Source organism: Ursus americanus, chromosome 12, assembly GCF_024610735.1.
Source record: "Ursus americanus isolate L20-20 chromosome 12, mUrsAme1.1.p, whole genome shotgun sequence".
NCBI classification, from domain to species: domain Eukaryota; kingdom Metazoa; phylum Chordata; class Mammalia; order Carnivora; family Ursidae; genus Ursus; species Ursus americanus.
The window spans coordinates 69,883,992-69,910,198 of record NC_142138.1 but is presented as its reverse complement, the minus strand read 5'-3'; the positions used below and the strand labels follow the sequence as shown (position 1 = coordinate 69,910,198).

The 26,207-nt window shown below is 50.9% G+C and overlaps 2 protein-coding genes and 1 pseudogene across 4 annotated transcripts in view; all 3 read right to left on the bottom strand.

The window, feature by feature from the left end:
• Positions 1-327: 327 nt before the first annotated feature.
• Positions 328-2,129, bottom strand: LOC123779224 (translocon-associated protein subunit gamma pseudogene; annotated as a pseudogene).
• Positions 2,130-8,150: 6,021 nt separating this feature from the next.
• On the bottom strand, positions 8,151-17,155 carry PLEKHO1 (pleckstrin homology domain containing O1). The gene is made up of 6 exons (XM_045777147.2): positions 16,878-17,155; positions 16,180-16,326; positions 11,350-11,490; positions 10,547-10,651; positions 10,073-10,174; positions 8,151-8,962 (listed from the first exon to the last, which is right to left on the bottom strand). The coding sequence occupies exons 1-6, from the start codon at positions 16,905-16,907 to the stop codon at positions 8,258-8,260; spliced, it is 1,230 nt and encodes a 409-aa protein (XP_045633103.1). The 5' UTR covers positions 16,908-17,155; the 3' UTR covers positions 8,151-8,257.
• Positions 17,156-19,352: 2,197 nt separating this feature from the next.
• VPS45 (vacuolar protein sorting 45 homolog) overlaps positions 19,353-26,207 on the bottom strand; it is a 65,675-nt gene continuing 58,820 nt past the window's right edge. Inside the window, exons 15-16 of one of the 3 annotated variants that reach the window (XM_045777116.2) lie at positions 23,060-23,162; positions 19,353-20,913 (exon numbers count right to left, since the gene is read on the bottom strand). In XM_045777116.2, the coding sequence (XP_045633072.1) occupies positions 23,075-23,162 (88 nt within the window). In that variant the 3' untranslated portion in view covers positions 19,353-20,913; positions 23,060-23,074. Of the gene's footprint in view, positions 20,914-22,524; positions 23,185-26,207 lie in introns of those variants that run through there. The other 2 variants (XM_087866239.1, XM_045777115.2) reach the window with 2 other exon arrangements.

Below are 26,207 nucleotides of genomic sequence, written 5' to 3'. Positions count from 1 at the left end.
ACAGGTCATGTACTTGAAGCCAGATTTATGTGCCGTAGCAAGGAGACAGCAGCCAGTGAGGCGGCCGCAGTCAGGGCTTGCGCTGAGCTGGCTGTAGCCGACCGTCGTTCTCCAGGATCCATCTGTTTTCTGTAGGAACCAGACTGGCGAATCACACAGAGGTATGATAGAGACCACTATCCCTCGAGATCCTTAAGGGTGGTGCTGATTTCTGTCTTCCCTCCAAAATGGGATATATATATATATATATATATATTTTTTTTTTTTTTAATTTATTTTTTCCCCTTTCAATTCATTTAATTTCAACAATCTGTCAAAAAAGAGCCAATATGGGGCGCCTGGGTGGCACAGCGGTTAAGCGTCTGCCTTCGGCTCAGGGCATGATCCCGGCGTTCTGGGATCAAGCCCCACATCAGGCTCCTCTGCTATGAGCCTGCTTCTTCCTCTCCCACTCCCCCTGCTTGTGTTCCCTCTCTCGCTGGCTGTCTCTATCTCTTTCAAATAAACAAATAAATCTTAAAAAAAAAAGCCAATAAACAAATATCGAATTACATTTTGTTGGGTTTTTCAAGCCTCCAACGGTGGACTATAGAAACATCTTGTGTGTCTCTCACCCTGACCCCCTCTGCTTTTCCATATTCCACAGGCCACCCGTAGCTACAAAGCCAGGGGGCAAAGCCGGCACGGTCTACTTGGAGCCAGTAGACAGGAGGGCTCGAGGCCTGATGAAACACTTATGGACAAAACATAGTTCACCGTGGGGTTGAAGTCTGTCAACATAAAGAAGGAAACAACAACGACCAAGACCAGGAATAGGTGTTGTTACAGAAGATGGAAAGTGTTGTAGCTTCATTGTCAGAACTTCATTCTTCTTCCACGAGTTTCTTTCGTCTTTTTCCTTTTGAGACATCTTTCTGTTATCAGCTTCAGAAAGTTTTGGAGTCAATTCCTTGGGAACAGCATCGTCCCTCTTCTGTGCTACTAGGGATGGTGGACACGATGAAGGTGTCCCCGAGGAGGAGGACTTGGGTGAGAGGTTGCAGCTGAAATCCTGCAGGATCAGCTCCTCCTCGGAACGCTGCTTGGAGCTGCCTTTGGGAGCCATGGTGGAGCCCACATTGTAAGTCGAAGTATAGTTGACACGATGTTACATGAGCTGCAGTACACAACGTAGTGATTGGACAACCTGCATGTACGCTGTCCTCACCACAAGTGCAGCTGCCATCTGTCACCACACAACACTATTACAATACCATTGACTGTGTTCTCTATGCCATACCTTTCACCCCCATGACTTATTCCATAATTGGAAGCCTATGCCACCCCCTCCCACACCCCTTCACCCTTTTTGCCCATCCCTCCAACTCTCCTTCTCTCTAGCAACCACTAGTTTGTTCTGGGATATTGTTTTTTATTTACCATCTTGCCTTAGGGGTGTGAGAGTGGGGAGAGAGGGAGATTTCAGAAGCTTCCCCACTGTGATAGGTGTTACCACATAAACCAATTACCCAACAGCCAAAATCAGTTCCAGTTACTCTTTCAGGAACTGGGGCAATGACCACCAGGTGGGGCCATGGACCCGTGGAGCATCTTAAGACTGACTTCAGCCAGGACTCCATTTTGATGGGCCAGGAGTCCATCAGTCTAATTCACCAAGTAGTCCATGTCCACAATGACATTTCAGGTGTCTGAATACCAGTATCATTTTAGACCCTAGGTCATGCTGGATACTCCCCCTCCCCTAGTTCACAGTTGCCCAAGTAAATGGCTGTTAAGTCCCTTTGAGAGAAGGACTGGTGGAATTATTACAATATCTACTTGCCGTACGGTCCTTCCTCCTGGGGACTCATCCACTTTTTCATTCAATAGATTTCAGGTCTGAAAACAATTTCAGGTGTAGGAACTGGGCAAGGGATCATGACATTTTTTTAAGTGTCTTTAAAAAGTTTTATATTTAACTGTGGTTAGAAGACCTATAATAAAATTTATCATCTTATCCATTTTTAAGTGTGCAGTTCAGTAGTGTTAAGCATATCCACAATGTTGTGCAGCCCAGCTCTAGAACATTCTCATCTTGCAACATGGAAACTCTGTACCAGTTAAACAACAACTCCCCATTTCCCCCTTCCCCCAGCCCCTGGAAACCACCATTCTACTTTCTGTTTCTATGAATCTACTTTAGAGACCTCATATAAGTGGAATGATACAGCATTTGTTTTTTTGTGTCTGGCCTAGTTCACTTAGCATAATGTCCTCAAGGTTCCTGCGTTGGGCTCCACCCTGGGCATGGAGCCTACTTAAAAATAAAATAAAATAAAATAAAATAAAATAAAATAAAATAAAATAAAATAAAATACAATAAATAAAATATCCTCAAGGCTCATTCATATTGTAGTATATGACAGATTTCCTTCCTTTTAAAGGCTGGTTACTATTTCATTTTCTGTATATATGGTGCATTTCGTTTATCCATTCATCCTTTGATGGACACGAGTTACTTCCATCTCTGGCCCATTGTGAATAATGCTGCTCTAGACACGGGTGAGCAGATATCTCTTCAAGATCTTGCTTTCAATTTTTGGGGGTATATACTAGGAGTGGGATTGCTGGATCATGTGATAATTCTGTTTTTATTATTGTTTTCCACAGCGGATGCTCCATTTTACATTCTTACCAACAGTGCACAAGATTTTCAACTTCTCCAGTTTCTTCTGGCTGGAAACTGTTCTTGTCTCTTTATTATTTCTCCCTCAACTTTTGCTTGCAAACTGATTCCTTCTTTAGTTCCTTCCTCTTTCAATAACCTTATCATTTACAGCTAAGAAAAACACATTGGTATTGTTAGCATTCTGCTTGGAGTCACAGCAATTTCCTCCCGGCTCATCCAGCCTGTACAGTCTTCTCGCTGCCTGCCCTTTTCGCCTCTGTCTGCTCCCTGGGCCCAGTGTGTTTTAGGGTTTAGGCCGTATCCCACTTCCACGTACCAATTTCTGTTTCAGTATCTACTGCTGAATTGCAAATCGCCCCCAAACTAAATGGCTTAAGATGACAACGATTTATTCATTTCTCACAATTCTGTGGGTTGACCGGACAGTTGGTCTTCGGGTCTTGCTGGGTGAGCTGCGTTTAGCCAGTGTTTGTGTGGAGGCTGGATGCTGGGATGATTCTATGGTTTCAGGACCTCTTTCCCCATATGCTCTCACATCCTCAAGAATGCACGTCCAAGCTTCTCACATGCAGTGGGGGAACTGCAAGACCTTTCAGGGTCTAAGCTCTGGAACTTACACAATGGCACGTTCTGTTGGCGAAAGCAAGCTACAAGGCAAACCCAGATTCAAAGGGCCGTTGGGGAAACAGCAATGTCTCTCGAACAGAGGAGCAGTAAACTGACATTGCAGAAGAGCATGGAGGGAGGCTGATTCAGCAAGGACCCTTATTTAAGGCTTTTCCACATTTACTTAGCTTGAAGTCGCCTGTTAGACACTGAAGTAGAGATGTCAAATGGGCATGTGCCTGTAAGTTCTTTGATCTCCGAGGCAGGTCGGGGCCTGGAAAGTGAATTTGGGAGCCATCTACACATAGTCATAATGCTTCTGGGAATTGTCCTGCCTACCCGGTTCCCGGTTGCTGTGTCCGTGTGGACTGTGGATGAAGCAGGGTGCGAGCGGAGTGCAGCCCGCTCAGCCAGAGCTGGGGGGAGGCTGGGGGAAGTGACCTTCTGTTCCTGAGGGGGCTCCAAGTCCCCCTCCCCGCTCGGGCAGAGAGCACTTCGCTAGCCTTCTCCTTCCCTTCCCACCTCAGTGGAGCCGCAAGCGCTAGAGATGATGTTAGGACAGCTGGCCTGCCCGCAGAGGACGGAGGACGGGGCAGCATTCTACTGCCTTGTGTTGCCACCTACAGAAAGGAGCCCAGGAAACCGAGGACCACATCACCCTACTCATCTTCTCTCTGTTGTGTTGCAGTCCTGCTGGGCGGGAAAGCTGCACGAGCAACCAGATCCTCCCACCACTGACTGGTCTTCCCAGCCTTCATCTAGAAGACAGTAATTGGGTGTCGCAATGCTTTGTTAACCCAAACTCCATCACCTTTATTTGACGCTCTTCTGTGTTTCCTGGGAAGAAGAGGCTCTTTGCTCTCATTGTTTTAATATCTGGAAGAAGGAATAGCAAGAGTGAGGCTGGATCTAGCATTTCTGAAAGAAGGAGGTGATTTCAGAGGTATTCCAAACCAGCCGGAAAGATGGGGGAGACCACCCCAACTTGTCCAACGCAGGAAGCAAAGAGGAAGGGGGATTAAGAGTTGGAGACTGGGGTGCAGATCAAGATTCTAGTGCTACCCACTCTTCTAGGGGTTGCTCTTCTCCACATTGTCCTTAAGAAAAAGAACACTGCCTTATGTGTCTCGTTTCTATTGCTGCACCAACGTCTACCCTCCTGATAACTCAGGAGGAGCTGGGAATCTGTATTCTTTCCAACCGTAACGCAGTTTTCCGCACATTTGTTAACTCTCCAAGAGCCTATTTTTAAACTGGTTCTGCTAATTTTTGCATTCTCCCCCTGCCTGCTTCCAAGGTCGGGGTTGGGTTGGGGCTGGGGCGAGGCATGTACAAGAGCTTCTGGCTCCATCTCTCATTTCCGGAGCTGAGCTGGGTTGTGTTAATTGACCTCAAGGGTCTCAGCTGTGCTAAGTTGGGTGTTTGTTAGATCTCGTTAGGCTTGTAATTAGTGCAGAAAATCTAGGTCAGAGGCAACTGGTTGGAGTGATGGTCTCAGGGGGCGTGAATAAAGGCGGGGAATAGCAAACAGGTTCCTGGGTCCGTGGGTGGGGTGAGCCGGGGACAGGGATCGGTGAGACTGGTGTCATACACACAGACGGGTAGACACTGGGTCACGTGCAGAAAGGCGCTCAAACTCTTAGGTGCGTGAGTGTGCTGGTGCGCGCGCGTGCGTGTGCGTGCGTGTGTGTGTGCGCGTGTGTGTGTGTGGCGTTGGCTCCCACATTTACTCGGGTTTCTTTCCAACCTCTCCTTATATGGTGTGGCTCCGGAGCGGGCTGGGGATTGGCTGCTGTGGCGGGAGACTGGGAGCTTGGAAGAAAGGAGGAAGAGAAAGCCCCGAGCCGCGGACGGGAGCGGGGAGGGGAGGGGGCCGGAGCCCCGCTCCGAGGGCTGAGGAACGGGGCCGGGGCCGCTGGCCTGTGAGGTGTAGAACAGGGAGACATTTGGGGGGGACTTTTCTGGGGCGAGTAAGGTAGACCACAGCGCTGACACAGGGGCTGGGAGCGAGGCTCAGCGCTCCGGGCTCAGCAGGCAGGCTTTCGGAAGGCGGGAGCAGGAGTTAGAGCAACTGGGGGGGGGGGGGTCTCCCCTTTTCTTCTCACCCTGAACAGCCTACAGCTCTGCGAAATAGCCTGCACAGGAACCCCTCAGCTCTTCGGGTCTACACCGCAGACATTCTCCTCCCGTTCCCCAAACCCTACTTCACAAGCGAGAACGGGCAAAGTGGAGGAAAAGGCCGCCGACATAGGCAATGGCGGTTAGTTCACCTGTCTGCACGCCTCACCCCTTCCAGCTCTGCGTCCCGGGCTGCCTCACCTCCCCCGCCTAGGGCCTGCCGAAAGAGTCTCCCTTTTCCAGTTCCTTTGTGTAAGAAAGGAATAGGGCACAACCGATGGGAGAGGGACGGCAAGGAAGGAAAACACTCCCTGAAGCAGGCCGGCGGGCAGCCGGGTAGCAAGCCAGTCGCTCCAGCTCCCCGTTTACCCCGAACCCAGCAACTGGAGGCAGTGGAGGCAACAGGGCAGGCGAAGACCTTGGGCTGATGGAATGCGGGGAGAGAGGTCTGGGCGAGGGGGAGCCGGGCTCCCCGAGCTGCGGCCTCCCGTCTGCCCAGCTTCAGGGGCCCCGTGGGCTCGTCTCCAGCGCCGGAGTCGGGACATCTGGCGCTGCCCCTCTGCCTACCGTCCCCGGCGCTGCGCCTCCTTGAAGAAAGGGCGTGGGCACTGTGTGGCGTGGGGACTCGCTCCGCTCCCGCCCTAGAACGAAGTGGCAGTGACCAAGCCCGGGCCCTCGGTCTCCTAGCCCTCGCTGTCCCCAGCTCACCGTGTCATTTCCCTGAGCACAGCAGGCACGGCGGGTGGGTGGCCGGCGGGTGCGTGGCCGTGTGGCCCTTTGCTGAGTGTCGGCAGTTGGTTACCGGCCGGCCGGGAGGCAGGCATTTCCCTGTGTCCTCTTTGCCTGCCCAACAAGAACTCTCCATGTCGCAGATGAGAAAACCGACAGAAAGCGGCTGCCTTGCGTGGGGCCTCGTAATGAAAAAGTCAGAATCTGAACTCAGATCTGTCTGGTTCCAAAGCTGGGCTCATTTCACTCCCCTGTGGCCTGGTTCTGGTGCCTGGGCCTCTGTCCCCCTGGGGGGCCCCCAACTTTCTTTTCTGCTCCCCTCACCTGTCATTCTGCTCCCAGGGCCTCCCTGTGTCCTCTAGCTCTGCTGGCAGCCACAGGGAGGTGGCACGTTGGGGTAGACCTGTCCTTCTCGCTCTTGGCTTTTTCTTATGTGGGAGCAACCAGGAAGAAAAAGAAGAGGGAAAGTGCTGGCAAAATAAAATTAATACGAAGATGGGGACTTCTACAAGGAAATATTTTAACCTTGATTTTCATGATTTGACAACGGGTGGGTCTAGTGAACACGATGAGTTTGGGAGAGGGAGGCCTACGTGGAGGATGGCAAGCCTGCAGACCCAGATTTCCTCACCCGCTACCTCAGGAGACCCTGGGCAGGAGTTTAGGTGGCCCTCTGGTGTCCGTCCTTTCCCTCACTCAAGCAGGATACTTATTCCTCGGGGAAGAGACTTGTTTAGAGAACAGCTAGAGCGAGGGAAAATCTTCAGCAGCTCATGGCGCAAGGACCTGTCCTCCGCAGGGACTGTTGAACTTGGAGACACCCCCCATCGTGCTTACTTGGGATGTGGAAGCAACATCAGAGCAGAAGAATGGGAACTGAAGGGTCTGCGCGTCACCCTTTTCCTTTTCTCCCTCCTACCACATCTTCCTGAATGTCAACATCCAAGAGGCAGTCTGTCCCCACGTTCCCCGTCTCCCCTCTCCCCTCCAAGAGAAGCGCTACGTCTTGGCTCTTGGAGGCGAGATCTAGGAAAGAGGGTCAGGGGGCTAGCAAGGGGTGCACATACTTCCAAGTGGTTTCTAAGCCCTTCAGTTGACTCATGCGGCTTTCTGTCCGCTTCTTGTCAAAACCCACTCAGCTCTTGCCTTCACGACTCTTCTCTGGACCCTGCCACTGTTGCTAACCTGATCTTAGGAACTTCAGAGGAAGGGAGCAAACGAAACAGAATGAGCGCGTGAGAGCTACCGTTGCCAAGCACGCAAGCGAGCCTGGCCAGGAGGCTGGCGGCGCGAGCATAACGAGGTTTCGCTGAAGTCGGGGCGGGATGAGTGTTGGGAGAGAGGTCTGAGGAAGGAGAGGGAGAGGCTACAGGAAACCTCGCTTGGCCAAAAGAGGAACCCGGGCACACGTCTGGTTTTCCCCTCAATCCTGCCCAGCTTGCATTGCAAATCAGTTTCGTTCTTAGTGCGTTCTTCTGTGGGGTCAGCCGCCCCTAGTTCCCCTGCACTGGGCCCCCCACGAAGGACCACACCGTTCCAACTGTCCAGCACTGGGTCTCTGAGTCGGTGTTGGGAAATGAAGGGGAGGAACACGGCAAACAAGGTATCCAGGCAGCTCAGTCTCATTGGAGGACATGAGCAAGAAGCTGGTGTGTCTGGTGGGAGCCCCCAAATCCTACTCAGGGCCGGGACAGATGTCGCTGCTGTGAGCACAGACAGTTGGCTTCCGCAGCCCCGGGGCTAGAGCCGGACAGCTGAAATTTCACCCTGAGACTGAAAACCTGGAATGGGACGGAAGAGGAAAAGCCTGCCCCCCAAACTTAGCTGATCCATGTCCTCGGAGCAGCAGTACGTCCCTGCCGCGTCCGAGGGGTACCCCCCCACCCCCATCTGGGTGAAAGCTTCTTAACACTGCTGTCGGGGTCACCTCTTCGAATCTGAGGCCGCTGGTGTCAGAAACAGGCCCGGATGAGGAAGGAAAGGAGGGTGGGGGTGAGGTCGGCCAGCACAAGAGCAACAAGTTTGCGGGTTGGTTTTTTTTCCCTTTTTTTGAGGTAAATAAAAAAGCTTTATCCTGCAACGCTTGGAGCCAAGAGTCCGTGTCCCCCACCCGCCCAGGGCGGCCGCCCCGGTCCCTCACATCAGGCTCTTCCGGTACTGACTGTGCTGAGCGGCCGGCCTGAGGCGGGAGCCGGGGGTCTGCAGGTCCATCTGTCTGTACAGGTCCCTCAGCTCCCGGACTTCCTGCAGCACCCGCTTCGCCTGGCTCCAGGTCGACGACGCCTCTCCCAGCAGCCGCTCCGTCTCCAGCAGCAGCTGCTCCGACTCCGAGTCGGGCGGAGAGCGAGGGGGCTCCTTGGCCTTCCGCTTCCCGTCTCCCAGTCCCTGAACCTCCGCCAGCAGCTCCTGAGTCTTCTCCAGTTTCCTCGCCACCAGGTCCTGGAGCCGGGACAGCTGCCCCGGGTGCGGCGGAACGAGGGCCGCGGGGTGCTCGGCCCGCGCCTGGACGGTGCGGCCCGGGGCGGCGTCCCGCTGGGACAGGATCTCCTCCAAGGAGGCGCAGCGGCCCTTCTCTGTGGGGGTCAACCTCTTAGGCGCCTGGGGGGTGTAGGTGGCCCCTCTGTCTGGCTTCTCCCACGACCGGGGCAGGCCGCCGGCTCGGTCTGAGGAGGGCTGCGTGCGGTCCGAGTCCGCCCTCCGCCGGCTGCCGGCCAGCTGCGCCACGGACTTGTCCAGGTCCACCCGGAAGCTCTCGGCGCACGACGTCGGCTCCTCAGGGGCAGGCTCCTCCTCCTGGATCAGGTCCAGGGTCAGCATCCCGTCCGAGGTAGAGGTGGAAGCCTAGAGGGGGAGAGCGCGGGGAGGAACCGCCATCGGTAGGCCGCTCGGGAGTGACCAACGGGCCGCTTCCGCCTCAGCACGGCTCCCCAAGGGAGAAGCCTCCGGCCTGACTGCGCCCTTTGACCTCCGCCCTGACTGCGCCCTTTGACCTTCGTACCGTGTCTCACTCCTTCGATAGTGATCGGAACTTTGCTCTTATCTTTCTGTGAGTCAAAGTGACTTCGCCTGCTTGTTTTCCACACTCTCCATTTTACTAAACCTCCTGAAGAGTGCCTGCGTTTCTCGCCTTGTGGACTCGAAGCATCAGACTGGGGTCGACACCACACAGCACAGTCCCTGTCCTTCTCCATCTGGGTCCTCTGAGCCACACACCGCAACTGCCTCTGCCCGTCAGAGCTCAGAACCCCTCGCCTTAAAGTAAAACTTGTTCTATTTCCAGAATATTGTAATAATACAAAATAATTCCGGTACTATTCAGCACCTCATGTATATTGACATCTATGTTGTTTCAGTCATTCCTTCCTCACAGCAGCCCTTCAAGGCAGCCATGATGGCTGCCCCCCTTTCCCGCTGAAGACGCGCGGCTTCAGGGAATCGCTTCAGGGAAAAGCTAGGTTCCAACCTGGTTCTGTCCGATTCCAAATCCTGTCTTCTTTCTACTCTACCCGACTGCCTCCCTCCCTAGAGACTGAGAGCTCGGTCAGTGAGAGGAACCACACTGTGTGTGATACAGGGGTCACGGTGATCCTTCCTCCTGGAAGCGACTGCAGGGCCTGAAGCTGCTCACCTCAGGCTGGCCGCCATTGCGCAGAAACTTCTACTCCATGGTATAGCACTCACCTCTTCTATTTTCACTTTCCTTGTGGGTAGATCTCATTTTCCACAAGGAATGATACATTTATTGAGGGCAAGGACTTTTGAACTCATAGTAGGTGCTTAATACATATTTCTGATTTGGAGGAATCGGGCAGGGGTACAGGGTGAAGGGATTTCCCTAGCCTTTGACCTTGGTACCACAAATGCCTCTTGTGGGCTGGATAGTCTTGTCTGAGACAGACCAACATGGAGTTGGCCCTTCAACAAATTTTATTTTCTTACAATCTTACATACCACAGCCATCAGGTGTCCCCGAGTTGGGGGGCGGCGGGAGTGCTGGATTTTTGCCCTGTCTCGAGTGGGGTGGGCGAGATAGCTGTCCTCCTCAACGGTGACCTGAAGAGATGCACTGTGAGTCTTGGGTGCTCTTCAGAGACTGTCCCAACCCAGCAGCCTCTGAGGCCTGAACATGCCTGGACTGAGAAATAAACCCACCCCATTAACTGCTTCTGAGAAAATCCAAGGGCAAGGCCTTTACTGCACGTGTGGGGTCTCCAAGGCTGGCCCCATCCATCACAAAGCATGGAAAGAGGAGTTGGCAGAAAGACTCAGAAGGTGGGAGAATGGGGTTTTCAAAGGGAGCAAAAGAAGTGTAGCTCATGGGGGATAGCAAGTTAAGTGTGTCCACCCCATAATCTCCCCCTTTAAGTGAGTCACGGTTACTGCCTCTGCCCTGGTGTTCCTCCCCTCCAAATGAACCCCCCTGACCTCATCCAAGATGCGGTTCTTGGCTCGGGTGATAGCAGAGTTGAGGGCATTGATCCACGATTCCTTCTCTTCTGGACTCACTGCCAGGAAGATCAGGTTGGGAGCCTGTGAGGGGAAGACACTTGGTTTAGCCAGGGTTTTAGGGTTCGTGCCTCACTAGGACAGTGAAAAAATAAGGAATTATCATCTCATTCTCTTAGACCCAGCTCCTAGAAGGAGAGAGATTCTGCTTCTGGAGTCATGCATAACCTAAGGACACCAGCCTCTATTCCTAGAAGATGCCACAGCTCAGAGGTTGTTTTAGAAATGGCCAAAGAAGAGCTAGGAAGGGTAATGGATACTAATACGTCATTGGAGATAATTACAGGAGGTTTGATAAATGATAAAGGACAGGTACTAAAATAAAGATCTTTAAGTATTTGAGTAAACAGAATGTGACAGGAACTTTCCTAAGTCCCCTCAGACAAGAAAAATTAGCTTCAGAACTCCACCTATCAGGGTACAAGGAAAGTGATTTTCTTCCTAGAGATGTAAGACGTATGTGGGCGGGTGTGCCTGTGCGTGTGTGTGAGAGCGAGCGAGAGATGATCTCTGTGGTTGGACAGTTTTAAGGCTGGCTTGCCTGGAGGGAAGGAAATGGCCACAATATTCTCAGGTTAAAGAACAGAAGCTGGCAGGAGAGCAAGTCCAGGACTTCTGAGCCAGAGTGGAGAGAGAGAACCTGAAGGGCGAAGGTGTTCTCCTCTGCCCCCCACATGCAAGCCGCCGCTGTTCCAAGGGCCGAGGAGGCAGGACAGACATACCGTGTTGCCGGGCTGTTTGGAGTGGGCAAGAGTAAACTTGCTGTGATTTTTCTTGCTCCTGCTCTTGGATTTCCGGAGCTCTTCACACTTCTCATAGTCACTCAGGTCAAACACCTCTTGAATATTTTTCTCATCTTTTACCTAGGGGAGGGTTAGAGGGGAGGTGCTGAGGATAAAATGACTTCATGCCTTCCCCAGGCTGTTATTTTAGACGGGTCTTGGGAAGCAGGAGAAGCCTAAGGAGAGGGGAGGGAGGACAGGCCAGGAGAGCTGTCTGACCCAAGGCCCACACAGGCCTGACAGCAGGCACAGCCCTCTTAGGTGGGTTTCCCTGTAAACCCCTTTTTTTTTTTTTTTTTTAAAGATTTTATTTATTTATGTGACAGAGAGACAGCCAGCGAGAGAGGGAACACAAGCAGGGGGAGTGGGAGAGGAAGAAGCAGGCTCATAGCGGAGGAGCCTGACGTGGGGCTCGATCCCGGTACGCCGGGATCACGCCCTGAGCCGAAGGCAGACGCTTTAACGACTGCGCTACTCAGGCGCCCCCTCCCTGTAAACCCCTTATCCCCACTCTCTTCAGCTGAGCTCCTGGTTCAGGGCCCCAGGATGTCTCTCTTCACTCTGACCCCGGTCATGTCCTTCAAAAGACAAGGCTTACGTGGCTAATAGGTTAATCCTATCATCCAGAGGGAGGAGGTAATAGCAGGGTCAACATCAGCAGACGACTGGAGGCAAAGGCTACCTCTGGTCTCCCCCATCTTATGAAATGTTTACACTGTCGCTCTAAAAAAATATATTTTATTAATTTTTTTAAAAGATTTTATTTATTTATGTGACAGAGAGACAGCCAGCGAGAGAGGGAACACAGCAGGGGAGTGGGAGAGGAAGAAGCAGGCTCCCAGCGGAGGAGCCTGATGTGGGGCTCGATTCCGGAACGCCGGGATCACGCCCTGAGCCGAAGGCAGACGCTTTAACGACTGCGCTACCCAGGCGCCCCGTATTTTATTAATTTTTTAAGTGATCTCTACACCCAACATGGGGCTTGAAGTGAGAACCCCAAGATCAAGAGCCACACGCTCCACTGACGGGCCAGCCAGGCTTTCTTATCCAAGCCAACTCCCTCCTCATATACTATTCTAAAGAGCGTCATCGAGCCCCTTCGTTTCAGGAGCTTCGGCACCAGAGAAACAGCAGTCCCCTGTGCTCAGTTTGTTCAGACAAGCTGAAAATACACCTGCAGTTCTTACCCTCCTTCTGCCCTCCAAGGTACTGAGACAACCCGGCCCGGCCCGTGCAGGCTTCGAGAGCCACCGAAGTCATCCACTTCTCTCTAAACACAGATGCGCTTCCGCTGTCCCCAGAGGACGGCATTTCAGACTTGTATTCTGCTATTTCTTTCCCCGGTTCCAGTTTGAGAGTCTCAGCACCTTCCTGCCGGGAAGTTCTACTTTGGGTCTAAACTGAGCCCTTCTTGCTCCTGGTGTCTCTCTTGCACCCTGGTTCCACCCTTCGAAGCTTTAGCCTGCATTTGGCTCTTCACTCTCTTGCCAAATGTCTCATCAGAGACCACAATTCTCTCTACATCCTCTGACCCCAACCAGCCTTGGTGGAGTGCCACCAAGCACGTTCCAGTAATATTTCTGCCTCGCCATTGTTTCTCCTCTCTGCTCAGGTGTTCCCCACAGGCCTGGGACTCTGAAGCTGTGGCTCATGGATTGTTCTGGCTTGCAAGAGGAGAGAGACTTAGTCACTGGCTCAGAGGAGCAGCCTGCCATGAGGAAGCCCTTTCGCCCTCTGCCGTTTTGAGCCTGGGCTTGGAAGACCCTGGGAATGAGCTGCTTGTGTTTTCCTGGGATGAGAGATGTCTCATTAAAATGAAACAAACAGATAAAAGTAGTCTCCTATCTCCCTTGGAAGCAGCCACCCTCCCTGACTGGAATTCTCTCTCAAGTGCTGAGCTGGGAACTGCGCGCATGCAGGTGACTTCATCTGTTCTCCTGGTTCTCAGCAGCCTTGAGGTGGGGGGCTGATTCTGTCTTCCGCTCCCCGGCTCAGCTCTGGTCTTGCATCTGCCTGTCCTTCGGACTTGCTGCTGGGGCCAGGGGACTGACACAGAGGAGGAGGGCTCATCACACAGCCTCGTTGGGGGCAATGGCTGCTCATACATCTGCCCGTTCGTGCGGGCCTGGCGCGCCTCCTCGCCGGCTTTGGGCTCTAAGTGACCAGAGGCCCCGGGGGGATTGTGTATGGAAGTGGAGAAGACGTCGGCAAGGGGTATCTAAGAACAATTCCCAGAAACGTGGGGCAGGGAGGGAGGATGATGCATCAGTCCTCCTGCCCTTCTCCTCAGACTTGAGACAATCAGCAGCCACCAGAGCGCTTAGAGAGGAAAGTGCTGGGTGTGTGTATGGAGCCAGGGGAGAGAGTCACTTGTTCTGTTTTCCTTACAGGAAGGGAAGGGAAGGGAGAAGGGAAGGGAAGGGAGGGGGTATTCTGCCTTGGACACGGCTGACAAGGAGCTCCAGGAAGGAGACAGTGGCAGAGGTTAGGCCTTGATAGGGCAGTGGTAGGAGGAGGGGCAAGACAAACGGCAGGACGAGTATATTCCAGTTCCCACGGAAGACGGACAACTCCGAGACCCTTGCCTTTCCTCCACCAAATGCCCAAAGGCTCATTTACTCATCTTCCAAAGCTAACCCTTTCCCCTGGGCCCACAGAAAGGGGCTGTCCCTTGCCAAAAAAGATGCCCTGAACCCAATTTCCTCTACCAGGAGATCTCCCTAAGATCTAGCTTCTGTTCCTATGCATCAACCCCATGATCTTAAGGTGCGCTTTGACTGAGGAAAACGATTAATAACAACAAACAGAAGGATTTCTTTGGTGGAGGTGGTGGTGGGAGACCCTGCCTTTATGAGGAGAAGTAACAAAAAGACCGTTGAAAATTCGAGGGGAGAGGGTTAGGAATATTCTTATGTTAACACATAAATTACAAACATTATACTTTGCGTTAAAAAAAAAATCTTGACTCTATTAGCTCTGGAGCTTGTGGGAAGTGGGCAGAATAGAGCCTAGAGTCTTCTGTCAGCTTCACCCTTAGTCCAGGCCCGCCGTAGCCCGGAAACGGGCTCCAAAGAAGAGGAGTAACGGGAGGCTTGTTCCCACTTCTCCTGCACCCTTCTCAGCAGGGGGCCGCGGGCCCCATGACCGGTCAGATGCTCTTGACTCACAGGACACCAGCCTCGGAGGCTGAGGTCATTCCATCCTTCCCCCTGTTTCTGTACTCCTTCCTCCACAAACAAGGAGCAAGCACGCTCATCTGTTCCAAGACTCTGTCCTTTGGACAAATAACAAACAAGAAAAGATGTCTTGTTCCTTCTACCCTTTCACTGTTCTCATGGTTCCCTTTTGACGTGTGGGAAGTTCTCCCTGATTGCTCACCAGAGTTTCCTGCCATTATGAAGTTTGGGGAAGACAGGAGATACACTTTGACAACACTTGTTTATTACTAGTATTTTTTAAACTGGAAAGCCAGCAAATTGTGGAAAAACCTTCTATAGGATCCGGGATTGGGTGGAGGTGGCCCTTAAAAATAAATCCTGCTTTCAAAGTCTTATTATCTCACCACCCTCCATCACCAAGTTCCCAGCTTAGCGTAAACAGTCAGGTTGAAACACCCAGAAGAGGGATGGCTTGGGCCTGGGCACAGCTTAGCTCTTCCCTACTTGCCTAGGGACATGATCTGTTCAGATGAATACTTTCTCTAGGACTGCGCATGTGTCTGTTTCGATACCATAAAAGGATTTATTTACCTAAATATAGTCTACTGCCGAAAGCAGAAGAGGTTAGAACTCAGGGTGGACTTCCCAGTTAGGCCTGGGGGAGGGAACACAGGATTGGGAGAGGAAGGGCCACCCAACCAGGGGAGTACAGGACAGTCTCCTAGCCTAATGCGGACGCAGTCTCAGAAGTAGGGACTGGAACGACTTCCAACTCATGGAGGGCAATGTCAGTTTCTCAGGTGTTAACTTATCTCAAGAAATAGAGATAAAAGGGAGAAAAATGAGGATTCAATGATCTGGGCTCAGGTTCTGAATGTGGACTGTGGTTTTCATTTTAACTACCCAGGGACGGACAGGGGTTTGTGACTCCATTTGTCTCTTTTCTGATACAAATGGGGGAAGTTATGAAGAAGGTGGAGAATGAGTTTCTAACTGCCTTTTTTTTTTTTTTAATGGCGTGCGAAGCATACTGGTTAGGAACGTTGGCTTCAACAGAAATAACTGCCACTCATAGACACTCTGCCTGAGGTCATATGAGACTGACCCAGGGTTGTGTACGTGGTTTCTGTGATTGGGGCAGCTGCCCGTGTGATACGACCTGCATGTGCCCCTCGCTAGAGACAGGAGAGAGGAGGTTAGCGGGCTTGGGGTACGGGGGCGGGAAGGGATGAAGAAGAAGCTGAACAGAGTTTTTCAGCAGCTGTAGCAAGGGAAAAAAAAAGTCCTACCTTCAGCTAGCTGCCAGGATAGGGTAGGGGGCAGCAGGGGACACTTAGAACTTTTGGGACACCTTGGGAGGGGGGTTATGGTCGTTGTCAGAAAGGTGTTTATCATGAAGTAAGATGCACGCTCAACTTCGAATTCTAACTCGGGTCTTCTGGAGAAAGGGTGACCCTTCTCTGCAGATCCGATAGGGGTAGAGACCAACCGAAGTGCTGAACTTGCTTTGGAACAAAATGGGGGGTGAGGGAAGGGGGTCGGTAAGTCCCCCGTGGAGGGACAAAACGGGGAGTATGAGGAAACAGGGACAGAGGCGGCAAAGGGCACCTACCTCCTTCTCAGAGACGTACAGCTGGTCCCCCTTCAGCACCACATAACGGTTTTTCCAAATCTCCCTGAAAATCCCTTTCCCGCAGAATTTCCGGACCCAGCCGACCTTCTCGGGCGGCGCGGACGGGTGACTGCCATCCTGAAGCCCCTGCCCCAGAGCAAGAGCAGAACCTTCCGGTTAGGGGGCTGCCGCGTTCCCCGCGGCTCCTTCCGGCCCTCGCGACCCCCCTCGGCTCCCCTCTCCGCCTTTCCCGTGACCGCCCCCCCGGAGGCCGGACTCAGGGCGCCCAGCGTTCGCGCCCCACTTCTCGGAAGGCTCTCACCGCGGGCAACTCTGTGCCCCGCCGCTGCCCTCCCGCTGCCCCCACATCCACAACTCCGAGTGCGGGAGGCAGGGGCCGGCCGGCCTGGGTGCAGGGGGGCCTCCGGCTGGCCGCCAGGGCCCCCGCCCCCTCCCGCAGCCTCGGTCCCCGCCGCGCCGGGCTTCGCGGCGCTTTATTTTATTTCTCATTGTCTCGGGGCCGCTGCAGCGCGCACGCAGGCGGCGGCCGGCCGCCCGGGGAGGGGGCGCCGGGGGCGCGCGGAAAGTGAGCCAAGTCCAAGCCCCCGACCCAGGTCCGCGCACAAAGCCCCCGGCGGCGCCGGGGCCGCGGGGCCGGGGTCCTCGGAGCGGCCGGCGGCGGGCGCGGGCGCACTCACCCTCTTGGTGGAATTGTTCTTCTTCATCATTCCGGGTGGGCGCGGGCGCGGGGGAAGGGGCCGGCTGGCGGAGCTGCCCCCGGCGCCGCCGCCGCTCCTCCCTCCCTCTCCCGGACTCTCCCCTTCTTTGTAGCTCCGGTTACACTAAAGGCCGGCCTCCCTCGCACTCGCACACACACGCACGCCCGCTCCCCGCCCCTTGGCGCCCTCCATCCCGGCGCCCACGCGGCCCGGGCCCCGCGCGCCCCCGCCGCCAGCTCCCCGGCCCGGCGCGCTGTGGGCGGCCCGGCCCGCGCCCCGCGGTTCCATCCGCCGGCCCGCTGACGTTGCGAGTTCAGAATAAAGGGCGAATCGCGGAGCCGGAGATGGTGCGCTCCCCCACCCCCCTCCTTTGTTTCTGACTCGCTGAGGGTGAAGAAGACAGACCCAAACCCAGCCGGAGAGCGGCTCCCAGGGGGGCGCCGGACCCACGCTCGCACCTGCGGCCGGAGCCAGGGGCGGAGCCCGACACACCGACAGGCCGGACCTGCCTAGACAGACCGCGGAGGCGGCTGCAGCGGATAATGGAGAGAGATTTAGGAAGACCGAGATAACCTAGATCGAGATCGGCTCCCTCCCAAACGCAAAACAAAAACAAGAGCGGGAGGTGGGAGGGCGCCCGCCTCAGGGGAACCGGCCTCTGGAATTCACACCGCCTAGGTGGTAGAGGTAGTGGCCTGGGGTAGGTCAGGTGTTGGGGAAAAGTTTTATGCTCCCGGTGGAGGGGGTACGGACGTGTAGGGGCGCGCGGGGGGCGTGGAGTTAATACTAACACACATTGCTGTCGGTTTACAAAGCCTCAGGCCTTCTTTGAGCCTCCTAAGCGTGAAGTGGATATACGTATGATCATTGCACATAGAGAAAGTGAGACTCAGGATGGCCGAGGGATATGCAGACACACGGTAAGTACTGGCAGGAGTAGATTTCTGTCTCCAAAGGCATTGTCCAGAGCACCGTGTGGCTTTAAATATAAGCTCCAGGTGAGGCTTAAACTTCCAGTTACCTGGGTGTCTCTTCCTGTTGCACTGACCTGGAAACGTTGCATCCGAGTCCTGTGGAGGGAAGGGCCAGAGGATGCCCTGACTGGGGGAACCTCTGCTGATGCCTCCTACACCAGATGTGCCTCAGAGCTTACACGCCAACATCTCAGTAACGTCATTTTTTTACAACACATATTTAAGGGGAGGAGGGGAGTCAGGAAACCCAGGTTTGGGTACTAGTTTCATCATCACTACTTTGTGGCCTTTGGTCAAGTCACTGAATTTTTTTTTTTTAATTTTAATTTTAGATTTTATTTATTAGAGAGAGAGAGAGAGACAGGAGCAGAGGGAGAGGGACAAGCAGACTCCACGCTGAGCGCAGAGCCCCACGCGGGGCTCGTCTCACAGTCCTGAGATCGTGACCTGAGCTGAAACTCAGAGACCATGCTTAACCCACTGAGCCACCCAGGTGCCCCAAGTCACTGAATTCTGGTAGGACTCTGTTCCTCAACATATTAAAGGGTGAAGGATGAACTAACAGTTCCATCAACAAGGAAAGTTAGTGGAATATAGGCGATGACCTGCGAAAGTCCTATGAAGATCTGCAAGGATTGCCCTCTAGGACTAATTACTGAACAATTACAAGCTAACAAACACGGTGCTTGGCATATGGTAGACATGCAATAACCACAAAATGAATACAAATCCTGGCACACAAGAGCAGGGAAAAGCAAGAACTCCTTTTTCTGGAGATGTCTTGAGATAAAAGAAAGTATTGACCGATTTTGTGGTTTCAGGAATGCGGTGGTCTTGGCTTTTTCTGGCATCTGTCAAACGAAGGAGGGGCTTTTCTCTTTTCCCAGACACCCCGTTTCCTCCTAATTCAACAATATTCCTCTTAACCTCTTTTCATTTACCATAGTAATTAATTCCTCTATTTTAGACTGATACAGAAATTTATCCTTTCAAAATGTTCTTATATATCATTTCTTTAAGTCTTTAGTGCCACCTTGTGTGGTATATAAAATAAATATTATTCCCACTTGGAAAATGAGTAAACTGTGTGGCAGATCAATCGACTGGGCCAAGTTTACACAGCAAGTTACTGGCTAAATGGATTAGAATCCAGGTGTTCTGACTCCAGTTTACTGTTTAGGCTTCGTACACACACACACACACACACACACACACACCCTTTCTCACCATCTCTATTTCTCACTCTCTGTTTAAAAAGTGCTTTAAGAAGAATGGGAAAATCCAGGGTATCTTCATAAATGAGGAAGCAAAATGTCCCAGTGTCCTACATGGTGAGGAAAAAGTAGCAGGCATGATCTTTTGAGGGCTTGCTGGCCAGGCAGACGAGAGCGGTTTGGATTTGGATTTATAGTTTAAATAGATTCTGGCTTATGGGAGACAAGTGATTCGTGATTTGCCCCAACTTCCTCCTTGCCCCTCCTTTTTTTTTTTTTTTTTAAAGATTTTATTTATCTATTTGACAGAGAGAGAGAGACAGCGAGAGAGGGAACACAAGCAGGGGGAGTGGGAGAGGGAGAAGCAGGCTTCCCACTGAGCGGGGAGCCTGACGTGGGGATTGATCCCAGGACGCTGGGATCATGACCTGAGCTGAAGGCAGATGCTTAACGACTAAGCCACCCAGGCGCCCCTTTGCCCCTCCTTTTATTTTTTTTATTTTTTATTTTTTTAAAGATTTTATTTATTAGACAGAGATAGAGACAGCCAGCGAGAGAGGGAACACAAGCAGGGGGAGTGGGAGAGGAAGAAGCAGGCTCATAGCGGAGGAGCCTGATGTGGGGCTCGATCCCACAATGCGGGGATCACGCCCTGAGCCGAAGGCAGACGCTCAACTGCTGTGCCACCCAGGCGCCCCTGCCCCTCCTTTTAAAAGTCAACAAATGTTTGAGTGTCTGCTGTACGCAAGGTAGTGGGGTCCTTGTGCTGGAGCTTTGTGGAACATCAGGCAGAGGGACTGCTAAAAAATCAAAACCCTCCAAAGTCATTTTCAGATTCCAGAACAGATGCATGTGGGCTGGAGAACCTTTCCTGCCTATTTGCTCCTGAAGATGTTACATAAATCTCTGGGTTTTTCTCGCACTAACCTGCACTGCTGTACTGTCTCTTCTTACTGTCCTGCCCCTACCTTCCCTCTCTTTGCCTCCCGTGGTCCTGTTACTCACACCTCTTTCCTGGGCCATACTCCTCCCAGCCTGTCCTTCAGCTCACTTCTCTCTCACCAGGTGAACCTCAGGGCCCCTGAATTGGGATCTTTGACTAGACCATTTCTTAAGTGAGAAATCTCAGAGTGAGAATTGATGGGTTCTTTTACACATTGTCATAGCACCGTCTCCTCAGTGAGCTTGCCACCGCCATACACACAAACCAAAAAATGACTCAAGCCAATTTCTCTTTGGTGGAGGGAAGACACTGGGAGGACTTGTGATGGGGTTACCTCCCTAACAGCATCACCGTGGATAAGACACAACTGCCAGCAACTTTATTCTTCGGTTGACTGTTTTATAAGCCACTCCACTTAAGGGAGGAAGAAAGCAGCTATCGGCGATAAGGACTGTGAGTTGCTGCCTGCAAGTTTACTGGGCAAAAACTGTTGTCCAAAGAGTTGGTTAGCTAAAAACAGTGCCTCGGCTTTGTAGAGTAAATGGGACATTTGACTAGTGCATTTCACTCTACGGAAGAGAAGTCATTAAAAGCACATGAGACGTCAAAGAAAATGCTGTTTTTAAAGGGTAAAGGTAAAGGGCCACTAATAATGCAATCAGCTCTGTAAATCTTGAATAAAAATGTAAGTCTTTGAGGCATCTGGGTGGCTCAGTTGGTTAAGCATTGGACTTGTGACGTCGGCTCAGGTGATGATCTCAGGGTCCTGAAGTCGAGCCCCAAGCTGGGCTCTGCGCTGGGCATAGAGCCTGCTTGGGATTCTCTCCCTCTCCCTCTGCTGCTCTCCCGCAACTCACACATGCGCGTGCAAGGGTTCTCTCTCTCTAAAAAAAAATATTTAAAAAAATTATTAAAAAAATGTAAGTCTTCGATCCTTAATAAAGAAATGCCAATTTCTGGCATCAAACCTCCTGAGGGTAAGGCTCACTTTTTAGACTTCTTGGTATTGTTAGTTGAGTGGGCACAAGGGAAGCAGGCAAATAATAGGAATTGTGTAAGAAAAGTCTGTTCCTTTTTTTTTTTTTTTAAGATTTATTTTAGAGAGAGCGAGTGAGAGAGGGCGTGTGTGTGGGGAGGGGCAGAGGGCGAGGGAGAGGCAGAGAATCTCAAGCAGACTCCCCTGAGCGGGGAGCCCAAGGCAGGGCTCCATGCCTCGACCCTGAGATCATGACCTGAGCTGAAATCAGGAGTTGGTTGCTTAACCGACTGAGCCACCCAGGCGCTCCAAAAAGTCTCTGTTCTGATTCTTCTTCTTCCAAAGAGTTACCTTGCCAAGAGGAAGGGAAGCACAGGTAATCCTGCTTGGGGGAGGTTTCTGTTTATTTGAAAAAACTCTGTAACTCATAAAAGCTGCAATTAAAATAATGTCCCCCCAGTGAAGGCAGTCTCACTTTTTTATTATAAAAAAAGGGAAAAAATTTGAAAATGTACCTAAAGTGACCCACAAAAAAAAAAAAAAAAAAAAAAAAAAAGGAAAGGAATTTAGATCTTAGCTCTTGGCTATAATATGGGCACAGCCTCAGGGCTTCACATGAGTGTGAGGTAAAGAAACAATGGAGAAAAGAAGGGGGAATGGGAAAATGGAGATGGATAGAATGACCTTTATTTTTCCCCTTATTTCTTGAGCTGCTGCTTAGTGCAGTGGGAGGGTTGACAGGAATCTGATCTTTCTGTATAGTGATTTTGTATACCCAGGTTGGAGACAGGAATCAATCTTATTGCCTCTTAGTGTTTGCAGTGTTCTCAGTGCTTTATATGTATTATCTAATCCTTACAATCCTATGAGGAAGGTGCTTTATTACTCTCATTTTTAAAAAAGATTTATTTTAGAGAGAGACAGAGTGGGCAAGTGGGGAGAGGACAAAGGGAGAGGGAGAGAGAGAGAGAGAGAGAGAGGGAAGCAGACTCCCCACTGAGCACAGAGCCCAACGTGGGGCTCAATCTCATGATTCTGAGATCATAACTTGAGCTGAAATCAATAGTTGGATGCTTAACTGACTGAGCCCCCCCAGGCGCCCCTATTATTATTTTACAGACGAGGAGACTGAGCCACAAAGAGACTAAATAGCATTCACAAGGCCTGATAACTGTGACAGATTTGACTTTACGCTATCTGAGGCTAGAGAATATTTTATGTTCAACATAAAAAGAGGTTAAAAAATATATAAAGGGCTTACAGAGAACCAGGGAGGGATTGCGCTGTGCTGTTTTTGCTATGATTTGAGGATGCCATAACTTCCTGGCATGAGTGACATCACCACTTTCCACTGCTTTCAAGAGAATCGAAACTGACACCAGAATCTATCATTTGCCTTGACATACTCCAAATATCCTTTGGATAGAAGCAGCGCCTTCTCTAAGTTTGGTGTAAAGCCAGCTCATCTCATGAATTCCCATAAATAGTTATTAACCCCAAAGAAATAAAAACTTGTATCTCTTCACAAAATGGATTTTTATTGTAGTCATACATGGGTTCTCAGTGCCACAGAAAATTGCAACGTAGGAACAATTTTTGGATGGTTCTTTACAGAAACATGATGAGTTTTCAGAAAATGAGGTGTGCAGGAATGTGGTTAATGAAAAATAAAAGGGGTCAAGAGAAGAGAGGATGTGTAGCGTGTCCATCAAATGATTACTTTTTAGACTCCTCCGAGCTCTGATAACCCTTTTCTCAAGTAAGATCCCAGCAAAATTCATCAGAAACTGAAGTGATTGTGCTGTCAAATACAAGGAATACATTTGTTTATTTGATAAGGAAACCATGAGAAAAGTGGGTTGGGAGGGGCACAGACTTATTCTCAACTCATCACTGGGAGTCTTGGTGTCTGTGCCAACAGTTCAGGAATTAGCAGGCTACTTGGAGATGGGTTATAATGACAAGCACAAAACCCAAGGCTCTTCTCCAACACTTCTGGTCAGCAGGGAAAGCCTGCAGCGAGGCTAGAGGGGAAGTCGCACCATTCTCCTCACCTTGCCATCACCATTTCATCTTCTGCTTGCTGACCTCGATGTAACTTGAGAGCTCTCCCTGCTTCGGCTGTGCAGTCCAGAAGCCAGAACTTCCTCTAGGAAACTGAGCAGTAGATTTGAGGTTACTCAAAGGAAAAAAAAAAAGTATCTCCAAAAATAGAGTATCTTGCCCACGACATGTAACTGGATAAAGGATATCATGATTAGTATGTAAGAGGTACTGGTCTGATATTTGGGTGCAGAGGTGAAGCATCAGTTGAACACTCAAACATTCAGACTAGAAGGAGCTCCCCTTAGTGCTCTTACCCAGGGTTCTGGGTTTTTTAGCGCTAAACCTGTAAGATCTGGGGCGCCTGGGTGGCACAGCGGTTAAGCGTCTGCCTTCGGCTCAGGGCGTGATCCCGGCGTTGTGGGATCGAGCCCCACATTAGGCTCCTCTGCTGTGAGCCTGCTTCTTCCTCTCCCACTCCCCCTGCTTGTGTTCCCTCTCTCGCTGGCTGTCTCTATCCTGTCGAATAAATAAATAAAATCTTAAAAAAAAAAACAACCTGTAAGATCTGTTAAGACTGAGATTTCCAGTTTGAAATTTCTAGTTAGGAACCCAATTTTTTTCCTTTTCCTTCCTTCCTTCCTTCCTTCCTTCCTTCCTTCCTTCCTTCCTTCCTTCCTTCCTTCCTTCCTTCCTTCCTCCCTCCCTCCCTCCCTCCCTCCCTCATCTATCTATCTATCTATCTATCTATCTATCTATCTATCTATGAGAGCACGAGCAGGGAGAAAAGTGGGGGGGGGGTGTCTCAAGCAGACTCCACGCTCAGCATGGAGCCTGATGAGGGGCTTGATCTCAGGACCCTGAGATCATGACCTGAGCTGAAATCATGAGTCTGACACCGACTGAGCCACCCAGTGTCCCAGAACCCAGAATTTTGAAGGGCAAGGCTACTGTATTAACTGAGAACCGTGTTACATCAGCACCTTTTATTTGACTCTTAAAATGGCCTCAGAACGTGGACTGTGCCTCTAGTCTCCTCCTTAGCCAGGGGACTCTGCCAAGTGGCACCAGAGTCAATTTTCTAAAACACAGATGACATCCTACTGCATACTTTCACCTCGTCTGCTTTCAAACCTTTCTTTTGCTTACAGAACAATGTACAGAGTAAAATTCAAGGCCCTTCATAATGTATCCTCCTAATAACTAATACTTGTATTTATTTTGTTCTGAGAACTGTGTTAAGCCACACGCGTATGTGTGTTATGTATGTATATGTGTGAAACAGATGCTATTATCCCCATTCGAAAGATGACAAAACCAAGCTATGGAGGTGAAGAGACTTGCCGAGTTCACCACAGCCAAGAAGTGGCTTCGCTGGATCCAAACCCAGGCTCCGGAACCTGCGCCCTCGGGCACCATGCGGAGCGCTGCTTGCTTGTCTCGCTCCACTTCCCACCACGCCGCCCAGCAGCGCCCAGCCACTTGCTCGCCCCTGAACAGCTCCTGAGCTTCCCCACCTGTACGCTGTGCTCTTATGTCCTGTGTCTGATGAAATCCTTTTTATCCTTTAAGGCTGAGGATTAAAAGTCACCTTTTCCATGAGGCCTTCTCAAACTCCTTCTGGCCGGCAGGACCCCCCCCCCCCGTCGCTATGAATCTCTTTGCTCTACTGCTATTTTAGCTCTGCGTTATTATGCATTCAGTACTCGCTCTATTATTGCTGCCACTCTAGACTGTGAGCTGCTTAGGGCGGGTCTAGGACTTCTTCAGCTTGGATCTCCAGGGCTTAGCACATAGGCTGACATCTAGTAGGGACCCAATAAAGGTACACCGAGTAAATGAACTCATTAAAAGAAGAGCTACACGTTGGGGCGCCTGGGTGGCTCAGTTACGCGTCCAACTCTTGGTTTCGGCTCAGGTCATGCTCTCGTGGTCACAGGATCGAGCCCCACATCAGGCTCTGCGCTCAGCTTGCAGTCTGCTTCAGACTCTCTCTCCCTCACCCTCTCCCTCCTGCTCACTCTCGCTCTCTCTCAAATACATAAATAAAATCTTAAAAAAAGATAAAATAGTTCTGTGTTGGCAAGAGAGCCTTCGCTATGATACAGGAGTTTTGGGGCAGTATGGTAAGTGTGCCGCGGTCACTCTCAGGGGACAGATCTGCAGCAGAGGGTTGGAGGGATGACCAGGTACCTTATCATTACCATTGTTTTGCAGTTTTAGACCTGCCAGATTCTGGACTTGGAGGATTTAAATTCCAAACTCCTTTCCAAAAGAAAAAAAAAAAAAAAGACGAAGCAGAGGGAAAGGAATAAAAGCTAAATTTATTTATTCCCCTACTGAAATTCAGGCACCTCTGTCTGGCCTGGTCTTTTGACCAGTTGGACTGGAGACAGTTGGAGGGCAGAAAGCAAGTGTCAGAAATGAGGTAGTGTTGCTTTTGTGAAAGATAACACGAGAAGTCTTTGATTAGTGACTTATAGTAAGAACGAAACAACCGTTCTGGGAAACCCTACAGGAATTGATCAGGTGATCTCTGCTTCACTTCAGACTCTGCTACCAGTGCAAAGACAAGAAGTAACTGAACTGAAATTATACTTCAAGATCCTCCTCTGTGTATCAACAAGACCCCACATTCTTGACTGCAAAGAGAAAATACTATTTATATTTGCCAAGTCTAATTTTGTTTCCTAGGGCCATTGTGACTTTTTAAAAAGTATCTATTTGAGGACTTTGATGAGTCACTGCAGAATGCTTTAAAAATTTTGGGCGATGAACATATTGGTATCTATACCCCAAATTTAGACTATGTTTTAAAACAACAAGAAAAGAATGATTTTTTTCTAGCTTTTTTTCTGCATATAGAAAGAGATTGATTTATTTAAATTCAATTAGCCAACATACAGTACATCATTAGTTTCTGATGCGGTGTTCATTGATTCATCAGTTGCATATAACACCCAGCGCTCCTCACATCGCGGGCCCTCCTTAATGCCTATCACACAGTACCCCATGCCCCCACCCACCTCCCCTTCCACAACCCTCAGTTTGTCTCCCAGAATCAAGAGTCTCTCATGGTTTGTCTCCCTCTCCGATTTCTTCCCATTCGGTTTTCCCCTCCCTTCCCCTATGATCCTCTGCTCCAGCTTTGTTTTAAAT